The sequence below is a fragment of the Saccharomycopsis crataegensis genome, assembly GCF_037102585.1.
Source record: "Saccharomycopsis crataegensis DNA, jcf7180000000073, whole genome shotgun sequence".
In the NCBI taxonomy this organism is placed as follows: Eukaryota; Fungi; Ascomycota; class Saccharomycetes; order Ascoideales; family Saccharomycopsidaceae; genus Saccharomycopsis; species Saccharomycopsis crataegensis.
Genome location: NW_027043820.1, coordinates 2,501,558 through 2,519,272, shown reverse-complemented (window position 1 = coordinate 2,519,272; position 17,715 = coordinate 2,501,558). Strand labels below are relative to the sequence as shown.

The window sequence follows — 17,715 nt, the reverse complement described above, 5'->3', positions numbered from 1 at the left end:
TTTAGAATCAAATCTATAATAAAATCTCTCAAATATTTCATAACTGATCTTACTTTTTTCATAAATCTTTTTTTTTCTAAATTACATAGACATTCACCTCCCATCTCTCAACCACACACCCATACAAAATCCCCGACCTTCACCAAAATTTTTCCTACATTTTCCTACGATTTTCTCCATTTTTTTGACCCAATCAATTCCAGATCTCCTAAATATATTGATGATATACTTACTTTTTTTCCTTATCTTCTATTTCCCAAAATAATTCTCATTACATTCAAACTTTCATCACCATATTATCATACACACCACCGCAATTCTCCGCAATTCTCCGCAATTCTCCGCCAACTGACCGCTCTGATTTTCAATATAAATACCCTAATCAATCATCATATCCTCATAATATATCAAATCACCTCCACTTTCTCTTCACTCATCTTTTATTTTTTAATTACCACACAAATCATCCAGCTCAGGCCCCGCTCAGCCCGCTGCTCTGGTACATTTCCACCACGGAACGGGTCCCGCACCCCCGCTTTGCCCATTTTCAATATCCAAGATATCCCAAATATAAATACTTAAAAAAAATACTATTTTTCTCTACTCCACATTCCACTTCTCAGATCCCAAATATCCCCACTTAAAGTGCCCATAATCGCCATTGCGCTCTCGCTGCTAGCCCATTGCGCTCTCGCTGCACTCTGCTAACAACCATTTTTTCGCCCCATACAAACCCGCTGCGCTCTCGCTGCAAAAATGTATGCGATTGCGCTCTGGCTGCCTTTATCTAGCTATATGCCAATCAATTTCTCCTGTTGGTGCAACGCAAATTTCAAACGCCAATATCTCTACCACATTATATTATCTTTCAGATAAAATTATATATTTTTGCTCAGCATCCTCTCCAGATTTCAACAGCATCATTACTAGCCATTTCCACCAAGTATTCATCATTTAAAAATTCCGGCTGATTATGCTGCAATGCATGGCATTCCGGCAGATTGCGCGACTGTATCCCTAGGTAAAATTATATATTTTTGCTCAGCATCTTCTCCAGATTTCAACAGCATCATTACTAGCCATTTCCACCGAGTATTCATCATTTAAAAATTCCGGCTGATTATGCTGCAATGTATGGCATTCCGGCGGATTGCGCGACTGTAAAGCTTTGTAAACGTTTACATTTGTAATGATCTAGACACTTTCTTACTTTTCTTTCTCTTTCTTTCTTTTTATTGTTCTTATCTTTTCTTCTCTCTTCTTTATTTAACTCCATTCCTTATCTCGGACAACCTCCTTATCTCCGACTACCTTTTTATTTCCCTTTGAGTTCCCTTTTAGGTAAGTCTTACTTTCTTTTCTCACCTATAAAAAGCTTACTTCATCTATTCCTTTTAGTTTTTATTCTTCTTTAATATACTTTAACTACTATGTTACCCAACTAAACCATTACAACATTTACTTTATAATTATTATTATCATTACATTAATATCTATAAACCAACATTTAGTTATCCGTCTATCCCAATCATGAATCCTGAAACTATTCCAACCTCCAACGAAGCTATTAACGAGTCAGCTCCAATTGCAACCCACAACGAAGCCAACGTCAACTCTGGATTCGTCACTATCAAGAATTTCAACGAACTCAAAGATATCTGTATTTTGACCATGATGAAACCCTCTTTCAATGCCCCTATTGACCATCCTGTAGTCAAACCAGTTCAACAATTCGAATAAAAGAAATTATAATATGTTTTAACTTAATAATATTTTAAGGCCCTAAACATCGGTGATGTTTTCAAATTCTTGGTTGTAAACAGGTTTATCGTTTGGGTCATTTTTATTCTGCTTTAATCTTTTCTTTTTGTCTTGAATTACCTCTGACATTTTATTTCTTGTTAGCCACCAGAGAGCGACATTCAATACTAATCCAGCAGCAATGAATATCAAAGAAATAATGTAAGAAATAACATAGCGTGGTGCATACTTTTCTCGATATATTTGTGGTCCAATTATACCTCCTAATTGAGCCACGGCATTGGTGAACGCATAATTGAATCCAACTTGACTTGAACCCTCTAAAGTGTGGGCCATCCAGGAAATAACAGAGGCACCATTAGCATTTGTTGAAACAGTTGCTATAATTATGAAAGCATATAAAACAGCTTTATTAGTAACAACAGCTAAAACAATAAAGGCACCAATTGAAACTATCATTGAACAGCTTGTCAAGGTTGCAGGTGAGTACCATGCCAAGTCCACTAAATAGGAGAAAAAAATCCCTGAAAAAACAGCTGCAGCAGATGAGGGAATGGTCATTAAAGGAGAGGTTGTCGACGACGTAATTCCAAAACTTTGAATGATACTCGGCAACCAAAACGATAATCCATATGTTCCCACGCCTTGGAAAAATTTCAAAAAAACAAATAATAAAGTCGTTGGTTTAAGTAATGATTTGATAATTCCTTGGATATCAAAGGCTTTATCAGAAGACTTTGGGGCTTGAGGAGGTAATCTAGCTATTAAGTAAGCTTTTTCTTGATCACTTAACCACTTGGAATCATTAGGGAAATTTGGTAGCCAAAAATATAGACCAACAGAACAAACAATAGAAAAAATTCCTTCCACCAAAAATACCCATTGCCAACCAGACAATCCTCCTTTACCATTTGCAAAGCTGAAACCATATGTGATGAAAGCACTTAAGACACTTGAGAATGAGCCTAGTACCCCTAAAATTGCAATTCTGATTGAAGCCTCGTCAGGACGATACCAATAAACCAAGTGAGCCAACATTCCCGGAAACATTCCAGCTTCGAAAAAACCTAATAAAAACCTAAGGGCATATAATCCTTGCTTATTTTTAACAGCAGACTGACAAGCTGTAACAACCCCCCAGAGAAAGGCGATTCTGAATTGGTGAATTCTTGGCGTGGTCTTTTTTAATAGCAAAGTTGACGGTATTTCGAAAATAACAAAAGGGATAAAATATATTGTTGAAGTCCAAGCCCATTCATCTTTTGTCATAGCTAGTTGTGCTAATACATTTCCAGGTTCCAGTTTGTTTATTGTTAGAATATAACTTATATTGTTAACATCTAAATTTTTGCACAAGTAGAGCAATACTAAAAGAGGCATAATACGCAAATCAACTCTTCTTAACAATTTTGCCTCTTCAGCATAAGTGTAATAGCCAGTTGTGCTGACAGCCTCTTTCACTTCTTTTTCAATAGAAAAATCCTCGATAGAATTTTCATTATATTCAATTGGGGATTTCTCTGACATTTTCACCTAGCTAGTTGTTACGTTTCTTTTTAATTATTCTATTTTATTTATGTAAGAAAACAACAGAAGCATCCAGTATTTATGAATTAATTTCCCCAACGTACAGTCTCTTCAAAAGTAGGCAATTCTGATCAGCCAAGATATTGGCAAGTGTGTAAACTCTGCAAACATAACTTGTGACTGATTAATGGGGTACAAATAGCGATCATGATTAGTAATGACAATAGAAAGAATTTTAGCATTGTTGAATTACAGAGTAGCAGATCAACGTAGAGGAAATAATTACGTTAATTGTGGAGCAGAAATTGTGTAAAAACTGACGACAAGTAACTCGTCCTCCAATCTTGGTCTACTGTGGCTTACTTAGATAGCCAGTCGAGCCAATAATTTTTTTTTTTTTTTGTGCAAGTGATTTACACACAAGAAGTTTAATGACGGGAGGATATTCAAAATGAAAAACATACCAATAATTTTCCTTGATGAGATTCTGCAATAGAATGCATTTTTAATTGGGGCGTCCATCACAAACACTCCATGCGTGCATACATGTTGTACTGTGGTACATGGTATTCTGGCGGTCACCCTACTTTATATATTATTTTTTATCGTTGATTACAGTGTTTTCATTTTTTATTCGTACCAACCACCGGAAATGTTCATACCAGTGGCAAAAAATAATTCATACCGACCCCCGGTATTTTTCGTACCACCGCAGCGGGATTTATTCAGACCATCTAAGAAAAATAGTTCATACTATTGCACTTTAATTATTCATACCAACAGAATACAAAATTCATACTAAATGCATAAAATTCTTATGCTTTCATTAATATTTTATCTTTGATATTATTAAACATGTTATAGGGGACCCGCACACCCAATAAAGCCCCTTTGCAATACTCATTTACCATTTCAAAGGCTCATAACCAAATTTTGGAGTGGTTTCGTCCTTCCTTAAAATTTTAAATTTTCATTAATTTGTTTTGGAGCTTTGTTGCGTCTTTATGTAATTTTTTTTATAGTTTTTACTTTTTTTTTTTTGGTTTGTTTTCTGTATTTTGTTTTCTAATTTTTTTTCTTCATCTTTGGTATTTGTTTTCAAAAGAGCTGCTGTTGTAAACAGAGATCAATATGTCTAGAAGCATGTCTGCAGAATCCCTTGTAACTATCAAGGGAAATATTTTCTGTGGCTTCTTTCACCCTTGGAGTTAATTGCTCCTTCTTGCTCAAGTTTGATCTTTTGACTTTACTCTTACACACTGACCAGAATTCTTCTATAGCATTCAACCCTGGAGAATAAGGAGGTAAAAACACAAGTTCCAAGCCACTCAGTGCCACTAGTAACTGAAGATCACGTCGTTTATGAATGGCAGCATTATCAAGGATCAAATATTTCATACCTTTGAGCTCCTCGTTATTTTCTATTTGCTGGATCACTGACTTTACAAAACTGTAGAAGTGATTAGCTGTAGTACCTTTACTCACTTTGTCAATGGTCGTTTCTGAATCAAGTTTTCTCTTCTTATTGGATGTAGCCACTGGAGTTCTGACCTTTAATTCAATACAACCTTTGACAGAAATTGCCCCAATGAACGAAATATTAAGCCCTCTGGTTACGGGAACAGTAAGAACTGCTTTTTCACCCACAGCAGACCATCCATACTCACGCCGCATACTGATATTGAAACCTGCTTCGTCGATGAAAATACAGTTTTGACTAAAGTCGAGCTTGTCTTTATACTTCTCTGCCCACTCGAGTCTCTGTTTCTTCAATTCCTCCAGACTTCTTCTCAAAGCCCATTTAGAAATACGTTTGAGACTTAGCTTACAGACCTTGGTTACAAAGTTATAGATTGTTGTAGCCTTGGCTCTTACATTGGTGAAGGCTTTCTTGAGTCTCTCCAACATAAAATCGAGAGTCACTGTAGCATCTTCCTTTATCAATTTTTGAAGGAATTCCTTATGTTCATCAGTGAGAAGGGGTTTACGACCTCTTTTCTTTATTGGCTTCGAGATACCATTTAATTCATTGACAAGTATTTTGTTCCACTTTCTTTTCCATGTGTAAGCAGTTTGCAAAGGTATATCTTCTAATTTTGCAGCCTTGTAAGCTGATACACCTTCTTCCATGACCAAGTGCCAAAATCTTTGTTTGACAGCTTGATTATAATACCGGTACGAACCTCTATATCTTCGTTCTTTCATTTCAATTTCCATCTCGGCATCTTCTTCTTCTTCGAAAATAGGATCAATTTCCATGATATCCATGATACCTGGTTTTTCAAAATGCTTATAGTCACTGTAACTAAAGCAAGCTTCAACTGGTGCTATTTCAGACTCTAAAGTCATTTCACTGGGTTCAGCATAGAATCTATTACCTAGGCCATCAACATACCCATCAGTTAGTAGCTTGGCTTTCAAGTCCATACTTAGTTTTGATGGTAAAATCTTATGCTTTTTTTTGTAAGTAATCTGGTGATCATATAAAGACCGAATTGAATGTCAAAAGTGGGAATTCATCATCTTAAATGGAGAACAGCTCCTACCATACATTCGTTCCCATTTCTTGAAAACCGTAATCACGTGCTACTATTAATATTATTACAGTGTTTTCATTTTTTATTCGTACCACCCACCGGAAATGTTCATACCAGTGGCAAAAAATAATTCATACCGACCCCCGGTATTTTTCGTACCACCGCAGCGGGATTTATTCAGACCATCTAAGAAAAATAGTTCATACTATTGCACTTTAATTATTCATACCAACAGAATATAAAATTCATACTAAATGCATAAAATTCTTATGCTTTCATTAATATTTTATCTTTGATATTATTAAACATGTTACAGGGGACCCGCACACCCAATAAAGCCCCTTTGCAATACTCATTTACCATTTCAAAGGCTCATAACCAAATTTTGGAGTGGTTTCGTCCTTCCTTAAAATTTTAAATTTTCATCAATTTGTTTTTGAGCTTTGTTGTGTCTTTATGTAATTTTTTTTATAGTTTTTACTTTTTTTTTTTTGGTTTGTTTTCTGTATTTTGTTTTCTAATTTTTTTTCTTCATCTTCGGTATTTGTTTTCAAAAGAGCTGCTGTTGTAAACAGAGATCAATATGTCTAGAAGCATGTCTGCAGAATCCCTTGTAACTATCAAGGGAAATATTTTCTGTGGCTTCTTTCACCCTTGGAGTTAATTGCTCCTTCTTGCTCAAGTTTGATCTTTTGACTTTACTCTTACATACTGACCAGAATTCTTCTATAGCATTCAACCCTGGAGAATAAGGAGGTAAAAACACAAGTTCCAAGCCACTCAGTGCCACTAGTAACTGAAGATCACGTCGTTTATGAATGGCAGCATTATCAAGGATCAAATATTTCATACCTTTGAGCTCCTCGTTATTTTCTATTTGCTGGATCACTGACTTTACAAAACTGTAGAAGTGATTAGCTGTAGTACCTTTACTCACTTTGTCAATGGTCGTTTCTGAATCAAGTTTTCTCTTCTTATTGGATGTAGCCACCGGAGTTCTGACCTTTAATTCAATACAACCTTTGACAGAAATTGCCCCAATGAACGAAATATTAAGCCCTCTGGTTACGGGAACAGTAAGAACTGCTTTTTCACCCACAGCAGACCATCCATACTCACGCCGCATACTGATATTGAAACCTGCTTCGTCGATGAAAATACAGTTTTGACTAAAGTCGAGCTTGTCTTTATACTTCTCTGCCCACTCGAGTCTCTGTTTCTTCAATTCCTCCAGACTTCTTCTCAAAGCCCATTTAGAAATACGTTTGAGACTTAGCTTACAGACCTTGGTTACAAAGTTATAGATTGTTGTAGCCTTGGCTCTTACATTGGTGAAGGCTTTCTTGAGTCTCTCCAACATAAAATCGAGAGTCACTGTAGCATCCTCCTTTATCAATTTTTGAAGGAATTCTTTATGTTCATCAGTGAGAAGGGGTTTACGACCTCTTTTCTTTATTGGCTTCGAGATACCATTTAATTCATTCACAAGTATTTTGTTCCACTTTCTTTTCCATGTGTAAGCAGTTTGCAAAGGTATATCTTCTAATTTTGCAGCCTTGTAAGCTGATACACCTTCTTCCATGACCAAGTGCCAAAATCTTTGTTTGACAGCTTGATTATAATACCGGTACGAACCTCTATATCTTCGTTCTTTCATTTCTGTTTCCATCTTAGCATCTTCTTCTTCTTCGAAAATAGGATCAATTTCCATAATACCAGGTTTTTCAAAATGCTTATAGTCACTGTAACTAAAGCAAGCTTCAACTGGTGCTATTTCAGACTCTAAAGTCATTTCACTGGGTTCAGCATAGAATCTATTACCTAGGCCATCAACATACCCATCAGTTAGTAGCTTGGCTTTCAAGTCCATACTTAGTTTTGATGGTAAAATCTTATGCTTTTTTTTGTAAGTAATCTGGTGATCACATAAAGACCGAATTGAATGTCAAAAGTGGGAATTCATCATCTTAAATGGAGAACAGCTCCTACCATACATTCGTTCCCATTTCTTGAAAACCGTAATCACGTGCTACTATTAATATTATTATAGATATCCGGTTTTATAGAAAGTAGCACAGAATTATGGAAAAAATGAGTATAATTTGATTAAACTGAGTAGCTTAGAGGCTTATAGAGCCAGTCACTTAAAAAAAGAAAGGAATTAATATGAATTTTATATACTGTTGGTATGAATAATTGAAGTGCAATAGTATGAACTATTTTTCTTAGATGGTCTGAATAAATCCCGCTGCGGTGGTACGAAAAATACCGGGGGTCGGTATGAATTATTTTTTGCCACTGGTATGAACATTTCCGGTGGTTGGTACGAATAAAAAATGAAAACACTGTATAGATATCCGGTTTTATAGAAAGTAGCACAGAATTATGGAAAAAATGAGTATAATTTGTTTAAACTGAGTAGCTTAGAGGCTTATAGAGCCAGTCACTTAAAAAAAGAAAGGAATTGATATGAATTTTATTTCCTGTTGGTATGAATAAATAAAATGCAAAGGTATGAATTATTTTTCTTAGATGGTCTGAATAAATCCCGCTGCGGTGGTACGAAAAATACCGGGGGTCGGTATGAATTATTTTTTGCCACTGGTATGAACATTTCCGGTGGTTGGTACGAATAAAAAATGAAAACACTGTATTGTCACAACCCTTATTCCCAATAAGTTCATGTTTATTCATGAAACAATAGTTATTCAATCTTTCATTTATTCTAAATGATAATGTATCTTGCTGTGTTTAGACCTGTAGAGGTCAGTGTTATAGCAAGTTGTTATGTCCCGAGCCGACTGTCGAGCTGTGTGTTCATTAATTAGTCTGAGACTATTCGCTGTGATAGCTTCCTTACCGCTATATGTGACGCGATATCAGCGAAGATATGGATTGTTTTAGTACGAGGAGGCACTCCTCGTCTCCTAATTGGGGTGACTCCTTGTTCCACCTGATTGTCAAGACAAAAATGTCAGTGTGCCACGAAACGGATTTACCACTTATTATGCAATAATGCGAAATTCTTTCCCCACTCCAAACAACAATAACCTCGGGACCACAGTTTCAAACGCTAATCATGTGAGTCTGAATCAACCGAGTGAATTTGTTTTCTACTTTTTTCATCCTTTTAAACCACACTGTGTTTCTGAAAATCTTGCTCTTCTTCCTCTTTGACAACAAATCCCACACGCCATGACTTTTGAAGTGGAGCAAGTGCTTCCACAATTAACGAAAGAGGAAAAAATCGCCCTTACTTCTGGTATAGACTATTGGCGTACTTTTCCTATACATAGATTAGGAGTTCCATCTATCAAAACCTCGGATGGTCCCAATGGTATCAGGGGCTGCTACCATTTCAATAGCACACCCACATCTTGTTTTCCTGTCGAAACTGCTCTTGGCTCAACATGGGACCTCCAATTGATATTTCAAGTCGGCCAAAAGCTTGCTAAAGAATCTCGTGCGAAATTAGCCCACGTAATTCTTGGCCCAACTTTGAATATTCAAAGAATTCCAAACGGAGGAAGAGGATTCGAATCTTTCGCAGAAGATCCCGTATTAGCCGGCGAATTGGCAGCTGCTTATATAAATGGGTTTCAAGAAAGTGGTTTAGCAGCTTCGTTAAAGCATTTCGTATGCAATGACCAAGAAAATGATAGATTTTCCAGTAATTCTATTGTTACAGATAGAGCTTTGAGAGAAATCTATTTGAAAGCTTTTGAGATTGCCATTACTAAATCTAACCCTAAGTCAATAATGACATCTTATAACAAAGTTAATGGGATTCATGTTTCTGAAAACCCTTATTTTTTAGAGAAAATATTAAGAAATGAATGGGGTTGGGATGGCTTAATAATGAGTGATTGGACTGGAACGTATTCGACCTCAGAGGCTATCAATGCTGGGTTAGATTTGGAAATGCCAGGGCCACCTAAATGGAGAGGTAATTTTTTAAATCATTCTCTATTTTCTAAAAAGGTCAGTTTGGAAACATTGGATGAAAGAGCTCGCAATGTTTTAAATTTGGTTAAAAGAGTTGAGAGAGCTGGCATTCTTGAAGACTTACCTGAACTAAACGGTGAAAATCAGATTTTTGAGAAGCTGTTATTGGATGAAAATGGTAAGCTACCGAATGATATTTATGAGATTTTAAGAAAAGCTGCTGCTGATGCTTCTGTTTTATTGAAAAATGACTCAAATATTTTACCATTCAGCAAGCTGAAAAAGACCCTAGTGATCGGTCCGAACGCAAAATATGCTGCCTACGCTGGTGGAGGCTCTTCTTTAAGCACATCTTATTATACTATTTCTCCTTTGAGTGCTATTCAAAAAAAAATTGGGAAACAGAATGTTTGTTATGAGATTGGTGCCCACAATCATTTATATTTACCTTCTTTGGGTGAACAACTTTCCACAGAGAATGGTCAAACTGGTGCAACTTTAAAAATATCAAACGAGTCTTTTGATGACCTCCATTACCAACCTTTTGAAACTTTAGTTTTTAAAGATATTAGCTATTTTAGAATGAATGACTATAAAAATTTTAACTTAAAATCCAAAATATTTTATATTGAGCTAACTTCTGTTTTTATCCCAGCTGACAGTGGAGTCTACGAGTTTGGAATTGCTGTGTGTGGCACAGCAAAATTATATATTGATGATGTATTGATTATTGATAATTCTGAAAATCAAATAAGAGGTGAGTCATTTTATGGTCTTGGAACCACCGAGAAGAGAGGAACTCTGAATGTTGTCGCTGGTAGAAAATACCAATTGAGAATTGAATTTGGCTCTGCTGCTACATCTGAAATTGTTAGAAACATCAATCCGGAGTTTCTTGGTGGCGGTGGATTAAGATTTGGGGGAATTCCTGTTATTGATAGTGATAAAGCCATCAGACAAGCTGTCGAATCTGCTAAAAAATTTGACCAGGTGGTAGTTATAACTGGTTTGAATAAAGATTACGAGTCAGAAGGTGCAGATAGAAATGAACTTGCAATTCCTGGACTCAGCAATGAGTTGATCACAAAGGTTACTGAGGCTAACTCGAATACAGTTGTTTGGATCCAATCAGGAACTCCCATTGAATTACCATGGGAATCTTCGGTAAGTAATATATTCTGGAGCTCATATGGAGGAACAGAGACCGGTAGTGGCATAGCTGATACTTTATTTGGAGATGTAAATCCTTCTGGGAAGCTACCGTTGAGTTTTCCAAAAAAATTTGAAGATACTCCAAGTTTTATAAATAACTCCACTGATAATGGAAGAGTCCTTTATGGAGAAGACATATACGTGGGTTATAGGTATTATGAGAAAGTGAAAAGAGATGTTCTATTTCCCTTTGGTCATGGTTTGAGCTATACCACATTTCAATTATCGGATCTCCAAATCAATGTTACGAATTCTGAAAAAATATCTGTGTCAGTAAAACTACAAAACACAGGTGCATATGAAGGAGCAGATGTGATTCAATTATATATCGGTGCGGATAGTTCCAGGATCAAAAGACCATTGAAGGAATTGAAAGCTTTCCAAAAGAGAAAACTTTTGCCAGGAGAGTCTTGTACTATTATTTTTGAACTTGAATCATTAAATTGTACTGCATATTGGGATGAAGTGAAATCTAAATGGGCTTCTGAAAAGGGTATTTATACTATTTATATTGGCAATTCCAGTAAGACGAATTTAGAAGCAAAATTTGAAGTGAAGGAAAGTCACTATTGGATCAGCAAAATCATTTCGAATACAATCTAATATTAAACTATTTGAAGCTCCTGAAAAAATAATCAATTTTATAAAATTATAGTCCAAGTTAAGTTTTTGTAATATAAGCTCGGTCTCATGTTAACCAAAGGATTGAGAGTCTTATGGTTGCATCAAATAGAAAAAAAAAATTGTTTGATTAATCACAAATACTGTGTAAAGGTTAAAGCGTGTAGCTTTTTATAAAAATAGGAAAATAAGAGAATGAGAAAGATCGCTCTATTTTACAAGTTCGATCTTCTCAGAACTATTGAATGGTTCCAAAAATCAATAGAAGATGTTACAAAATTATTGAGAATTCTTCCAAAAAATGTTCTACTTAGGATTATTAACGACCGATTGCATCATAGAAGATCATTAGTAACAGTAGTATGATTACCAAATCTTGCAACATTAGTACTTATTAGAATGACCTCTGTTGTGATGAAACAGTATCTAAGATACATTGAACAAGACATGTGCTACACTAAACCACATTTTGATATTAAATCTGGGTTATATCATCAAAGAGAGAATTAATTACTTCGGAAGTCATGTTCCGTAGAAGAAATAGCAAAAAACTTAGATATATCTTATAAGGAAAGAGTGTAACTATTGAGATAAAGTGAATATATTAAGGTAAGATAATGACTATATTCAAAGATGAGATAACAAAAAGATAATAGTAAATGAAGCTAGTTGAAATAATAGAATTCTAGTGGTTAGAGATCATTAACAAAATCATATGCTACACTGGCACAAAGTTTTAGTTTACCATATTTTGAAACTATAATCCAGCCTACTAATAGTTTTCGGCAATTTCAACAGATTTAGAAAGTGGAACATTGTCAGAACTGTTACCAACATAAATTTGATATGTTCCTTTTTCGATAAACCATCTGGATTTTGCACTATCCCAGATAGAAAATGCATTCTTCAAATCAGTGGTGAAGCTGGTGGTTTTTTTTTCACCTGCTTCGACAAACGATTTTGTGAAATTCAATTCCTTAATTGGTCTTTTGATGAAGGAATCTTCAACACCGCAAACATAAACTTGTACCACTTCACTACCATCTGAAGCACCAGTGTTTTCAACATCCAGGCTGATATCCAATTGCTTGGCTTGCCAGTCTAAAGTAACATTCAATGAGCTAAATTCAAAGGTAGTATAAGACAAACCAAGTCCATAAGAAAATAGTACATCTTTATCAAGTTTTTCATCATATTTGTAACCACCCAAAATATTCTCACCCTAGATTCCGTCTATATAAAAATTTTGTATTTAAAGCTGACCGTGTAAAAATTTTCCATGTTTATAGTTTTCACTAATAACACATCTAAATTTACATATCTGCGATCCTAATATATAAACACTACACGGTGTCTACCTGCCAGCAAGATAGTGAATCGGTCAAAACGCACGATGTGCCGAACTAATCCTGCAGTATTAATAATCTTGCAACGTTTTTTGAAGTTACATTAAACACTCTATTTCTTATTTTTTTTTCTTTTTTTTTTCTTTTGGAAATAAAGTAAAGAGAAAAAGAAATAAAATACCTACTTTAGAGAAATGTTCGTCAAACGCAAAATTGGAATATTTATTTCCTCTTTGCAACCCGGTTAGTGGTCCTGAATAATATAAGGTTTATTGTTGTTGACTAGTCGAAGACTTTTCCTTGTCTGAAGATCTTGCCAATCTTCAGTAGCCAGCTAACAAAGTGATCTATCGAGGTGGGAATTCAACAAAAATCCTGAGAATCCCCAGACAGCTCCTATAACTTTTTTTCTTTCTCTTGTATTTGTAGAATCTCGCTAAGATAATTATCGATGCACATTAATTATTTAATTTATTTACTTTTGTTCACCTCGCCAAGATAGAAATAAAAGGGTCCATCGTATACGTATGAGTCACGTGTATGACACACTAGGCTGCAGTGCATAACAGCCACTAACTAAAATTTTACAATGCCTTTGATCATCACTTATAACAACGTATAAGAAGGACACGTATTGCACAGGTAGATATCAAATAATTCTCAAAAACTCTTCCTCACACAATTTAACTATTCTATCCCCAAATGACAGAACCTTCTTCAACTAGTCCCAAAATTGCCCCAGTGGGCCCTCCAAAACCAGGCCAATCCATCCCTGAGTACACCATGTTGGTTGCAGGGTGGTTGAGGGAAAACTTTATGGCAGGTGTCCACGTATCAGAAGTTGCCGCAAATGATCCACACATTGGTATTGCTGGTGCTATGGAAATGATTTCCCCTGTAGCAAAAGATTTCCCAAATTTCAATAAACCTTTGAAGATTCCAGGGTTGAAGGATGATCAAGTCAGTTGGTTTGTGGAAGCAGAACATCGGACCGAAAACGATCCAGTCATCATTTATATTCATGGCGGTGGTTATGCTTTCGGCATCTATCCTTCTATGCTTGAGTGTCTCCAATTAGTTTATGAAGGTGCTGCTAACCCACGTTTATCAATTTTAGTTCTTGACTATACCTTGTCAGGAAGTGGCGGTGTCTACCCACAACAATTGATCGAATCATCTCTAGTTTATAATGCTTTATGCAAAACGAGCAACAATATTTGGTTAATGGGAGACTCTGCTGGGGCTCACGCAAGTTTGTCGCTCGTTAGACATATTCACTATCCAGAGGAATCATTACCAGTCATTGACAAAGGTAACTTACCAAAGGGATTGATACTCATTTCGCCTTGGGTTAATCTTCATCCTACCTTCTCTGGATCTTATAAAGAATACTTGGGACAAGATCTGTTGACCAGCACAATTTTGTGCCAGATGGGGGAATTGTTCCAACCGGACACAGATTTGGTTGACAGTGAATTATTGAACCACTACAAAGCTTCTAAAGTGGATTGGGATGCTATATTACCAAAACATTCTAACATCTTCGTCTCTCTTGGACAGAAAGAGGTGTTGCGTGATGATATTGAGGCATTTATCAAACTAGCTAAATTGCAAGATGCTACTGTCTACAGTCAACCTGACGGTACCCATGATGAATCAGCATTCTTCCCTGGCCAAACTCCTTTAACTGGCGAAATCATAAAGTTCGTCAAATCGATAGTTTAAATGCTCATATTAAACACTTGTGTCGCTTATTTTGGAGGCAGTTTTCCCGGTAGCTAGAGAAGTGTAGGGATAGCCATTAAAATGATAGTTTCCAATTTTATGTGCTTTTGAGGTGGTAAAATGGTAATATATGCGGATATAACCGCCGAAGCAAGCCCAAAAACAGGTTGGATAATCGAACTTGATTTTTTAGTACATATTCATTTAATCAATAAAAGAAAAAATGCCCTCGCATTATATTGTATTGAAACCTGGATTTATCGCCTTAAGAAAGAATTTTCAAATATTTAGATGGTTTCTGAAACGTATATCAATACACTTGAATAAGAGTTGTGAGCCTAATCCGTTTCAACTCCGTCTGTTCTTTGTCTTTATAAGCTGATTGCTTAAGAAAATAGTACAGAAATAGAATATATGTGCAAGGACAGAGTTTTCATAAAAACTGGGGATTTTCACAGAATTTTGGCAAAGATCATAAAATATTGGAGCCCAAGAAATGATTGATTTTTAGATAGGTATCTGTTCGGAGTAATTGTTTTCTCACTTTTGAGTCAGGCACACCGAGTGGTCAGCTGCAGAAAAATTTGTTAGAAAAAAAGAGTCGCTGACAAATTCTGAAAGATTAAGAGTTTCATATAAATCACCACAAGCTTTGCTGAAATTATTCTCAAATGCATTAATTTAACTGATAATAAAAATACTGTGTCAGTTGTCTGTACCCTCAAGTTGTCAGCCAGAAGTGTTCCATTGAGAAAAAATATCTTTGAGCCGCGGCTTTTCCGAACACTGTGTGCCAATTGTTTGGAATATTGAAAATTTTCACATAAAAAATAAAGGGACATATATATGAAAACTATTCCTTAATTTTTCTTAGAAATAGATATTGTTTATGACTATAGATATTCACAAAGGTAAAAAATGACGAGAATAATGAAGGCATTGACTGCTGGGCAAACGTTGGTGCCCATGAAGCACCGTTCAAGATATTTGGTATTTTTTCTTGTAAACTTTGCAATGGCGATTGATAAAGTTAACGTTACCGGTGCAATTACTAGTTTCTACTCGCTTTCACAAAAATTTAATGCATCAACTGCCACAGTATCATGGGTTTTGTCTGTTTACGCATTAACCATGGGCTCTTTCATCGTGTTATTTGGTAAGATAGGTGATATTTTTGGCCATCATCATACTTTTGTCGTTGGTACTTTCATAATGGCTATCTTTTCCCTATTATCGGCAGCAGTTGACGAATCAATCTATGCAGTAATTGTTTTTAGAGCTTTTCAGGGAATTGCGGGTGCCGCTTTGATCCCTTCTGGGTTTGCTTTGGCTGCCAATTATTTTCAGGGTCATGAAAGAATCATTGCACTTAAGATTTTGTCCTCTTGTCTGACCGGAGCCCTTGGTCTTGGTGTGGTTATTGGTGGTGCTTTTGATGAAACCAAAATCGGATATCAAGCGCTTTTCTATTTTACTTTTGCAGTATCATTTCTTAGTGGGGTTTTGCTTTATTTTGTTATTATTCCCGTTGAAAAGACTGAAGGCCATAAAAACCTAAGTTTTAAACATTTAGACTTTTTTGGGGTATTCTTGATGACTTCGGCATTATTATTGATCATCGTGGGATTAACACAAGCTGCCACAACTTGGAACTCACCTTCCGTTTATGTCACTATACCAGTTGGCTTGTTATTTCTTACCGGATTCTTTTTGTTTGAGACTGTTTATATAAAACAGTTCAAAAAAAAATTCCAGGATTCCCTTCCCCATGATGAAAAAACTAGTCAAGAGAAACAAGATTGGAGGCTAAATCTCCAGGTTTTATTTCCTGCAGAGCTCTTGAAGATTCCAAACTTCTACCAACTATTTTTCGGGATTTTCTTGGTTAATGCTAGTTTTGTGTGCCTACAAACTAACTTGGTAGAATATTACGAGTATATTGAATTTCAATCGTCTCTTATGGCTTCCATAAAAATTTTGCCACTTCCCGCAGGTACCTTGGCAGGCTCTCTTCTTTTCACCCCAAAAATCATTGAAAAGTTGACATTAAGAGGCTCATTGATAATGGTTGGAGTTATTGGCGTTGTTTGTTCGCTATGGATTTCTCGAACGGACTATACTGTTCATAATTATTACTGGAAATTCAATTTCGCTAGCCAGTTTTTAATGGGTTACGTTATCAATATGTATTTTATGGTATTCCTTGGGGGATTGATGCACAACACTCCTTTGCATTTGCAGGGAGTTGTTTCTGGATTTGGCCAGACCGTTATTCAAATTGGCGCAAGTGTTGGAACGTCATTGATTAATAGTGTTATTGGAAATATGGATTTTGAAAAAGGAAATGAAACTGCAAGGCACCACGTTGCTCAGAAGTTCCAAAAGTCTTTGTATTTAGTGACAGGGATGATGGGTGTTTTGACTATTGCGATGCTATTTGTTTCCAACCAGAAAAATTTCATTAATAACGGTGAGAAGGCATCACAGGAAGAGGAGAGTGTTGCCATTGATAATGTATCATTAGACCTAGAATCTTCTATCAAAAAGGCGGAGATGGTGTGATAGCGTCTGCTATATTTCACTAATTTGGGTGTCTATTTTGTTTTTTGAGTTCTTAGTTTCTGTTGGTTTTTTTTTTCTTTTATATTTTCGTTTTTCTTAGAATTTCTTATACAGCTTTTGCAGATAATAGAGTCCTGGTATTTGTCAACTGGACTAAATAGATGACACCAGAGGCAGCAAGATATGCAAACAATATATGATTGGGTGAAGGTTTTTACTTAAGGGGATCAACAGAATGGAAAAGAAAGTTTGTAGAAGATGCAATAAAATCAAATGTTGCCTTTTATGGATAGTATATATTGCACAATGTCGATGGAAATCAAATGGCATTATGCTATATATTATATTATATAGATCAGCCTGTAATAAGGTGATATCCGTCGGTACCATGGAAAGGCATCGTTACCATAGAAGACACAAGGGAAGAAGGGTCCCACAGGATACTGGTGGCTTTCGTATAAGTATATAAAGAGGACTCT

At 35.8% G+C, this 17,715-nt stretch overlaps 5 protein-coding genes across 5 annotated transcripts; 3 read left to right on the top strand and 2 right to left on the bottom strand. All coding sequences in view use genetic code 12, as the record gives it.

The window, feature by feature from the left end:
• Positions 1 to 1,782: 1,782 nt before the first annotated feature.
• Positions 1,783 to 3,288, bottom strand: DASC09_018490 (uncharacterized protein; the record flags this gene model as incomplete). Its single annotated transcript, XM_064995452.1, has 1 exon — positions 1,783 to 3,288. The coding sequence occupies one exon, from the start codon at positions 3,286 to 3,288 to the stop codon at positions 1,783 to 1,785; it is 1,506 nt and encodes a 501-aa protein (XP_064851524.1).
• A 5,732-nt stretch (positions 3,289 to 9,020) lies between these two features.
• On the top strand, positions 9,021 to 11,585 carry DASC09_018480 (beta-glucosidase H; the record flags this gene model as incomplete). The annotated part of the gene is made up of 1 exon (XM_064995451.1): positions 9,021 to 11,585. The coding sequence occupies one exon, from the start codon at positions 9,021 to 9,023 to the stop codon at positions 11,583 to 11,585; it is 2,565 nt and encodes an 854-aa protein (XP_064851523.1).
• A 790-nt stretch (positions 11,586 to 12,375) lies between these two features.
• DASC09_018470 (uncharacterized protein) lies at positions 12,376 to 13,552 on the bottom strand (the record flags this gene model as incomplete). Its single annotated transcript, XM_064995450.1, has 2 exons — positions 12,376 to 12,724; positions 13,527 to 13,552. The coding sequence occupies 2 exons, from the start codon at positions 13,550 to 13,552 to the stop codon at positions 12,376 to 12,378; spliced, it is 375 nt and encodes a 124-aa protein (XP_064851522.1).
• Positions 13,553 to 13,651: 99 nt separating this feature from the next.
• On the top strand, positions 13,652 to 14,674 carry SAY1 (steryl deacetylase; the record flags this gene model as incomplete). The annotated part of the gene is made up of 1 exon (XM_064995449.1): positions 13,652 to 14,674. The coding sequence occupies one exon, from the start codon at positions 13,652 to 13,654 to the stop codon at positions 14,672 to 14,674; it is 1,023 nt and encodes a 340-aa protein (XP_064851521.1).
• A 918-nt stretch (positions 14,675 to 15,592) lies between these two features.
• DASC09_018450 (uncharacterized protein) lies at positions 15,593 to 17,236 on the top strand (the record flags this gene model as incomplete). The annotated part of the gene is made up of 1 exon (XM_064995448.1): positions 15,593 to 17,236. One exon carries the CDS (start codon positions 15,593 to 15,595, stop codon positions 17,234 to 17,236), a length of 1,644 nt encoding a protein of 547 aa, XP_064851520.1.
• Positions 17,237 to 17,715: the final 479 nt, after the last annotated feature.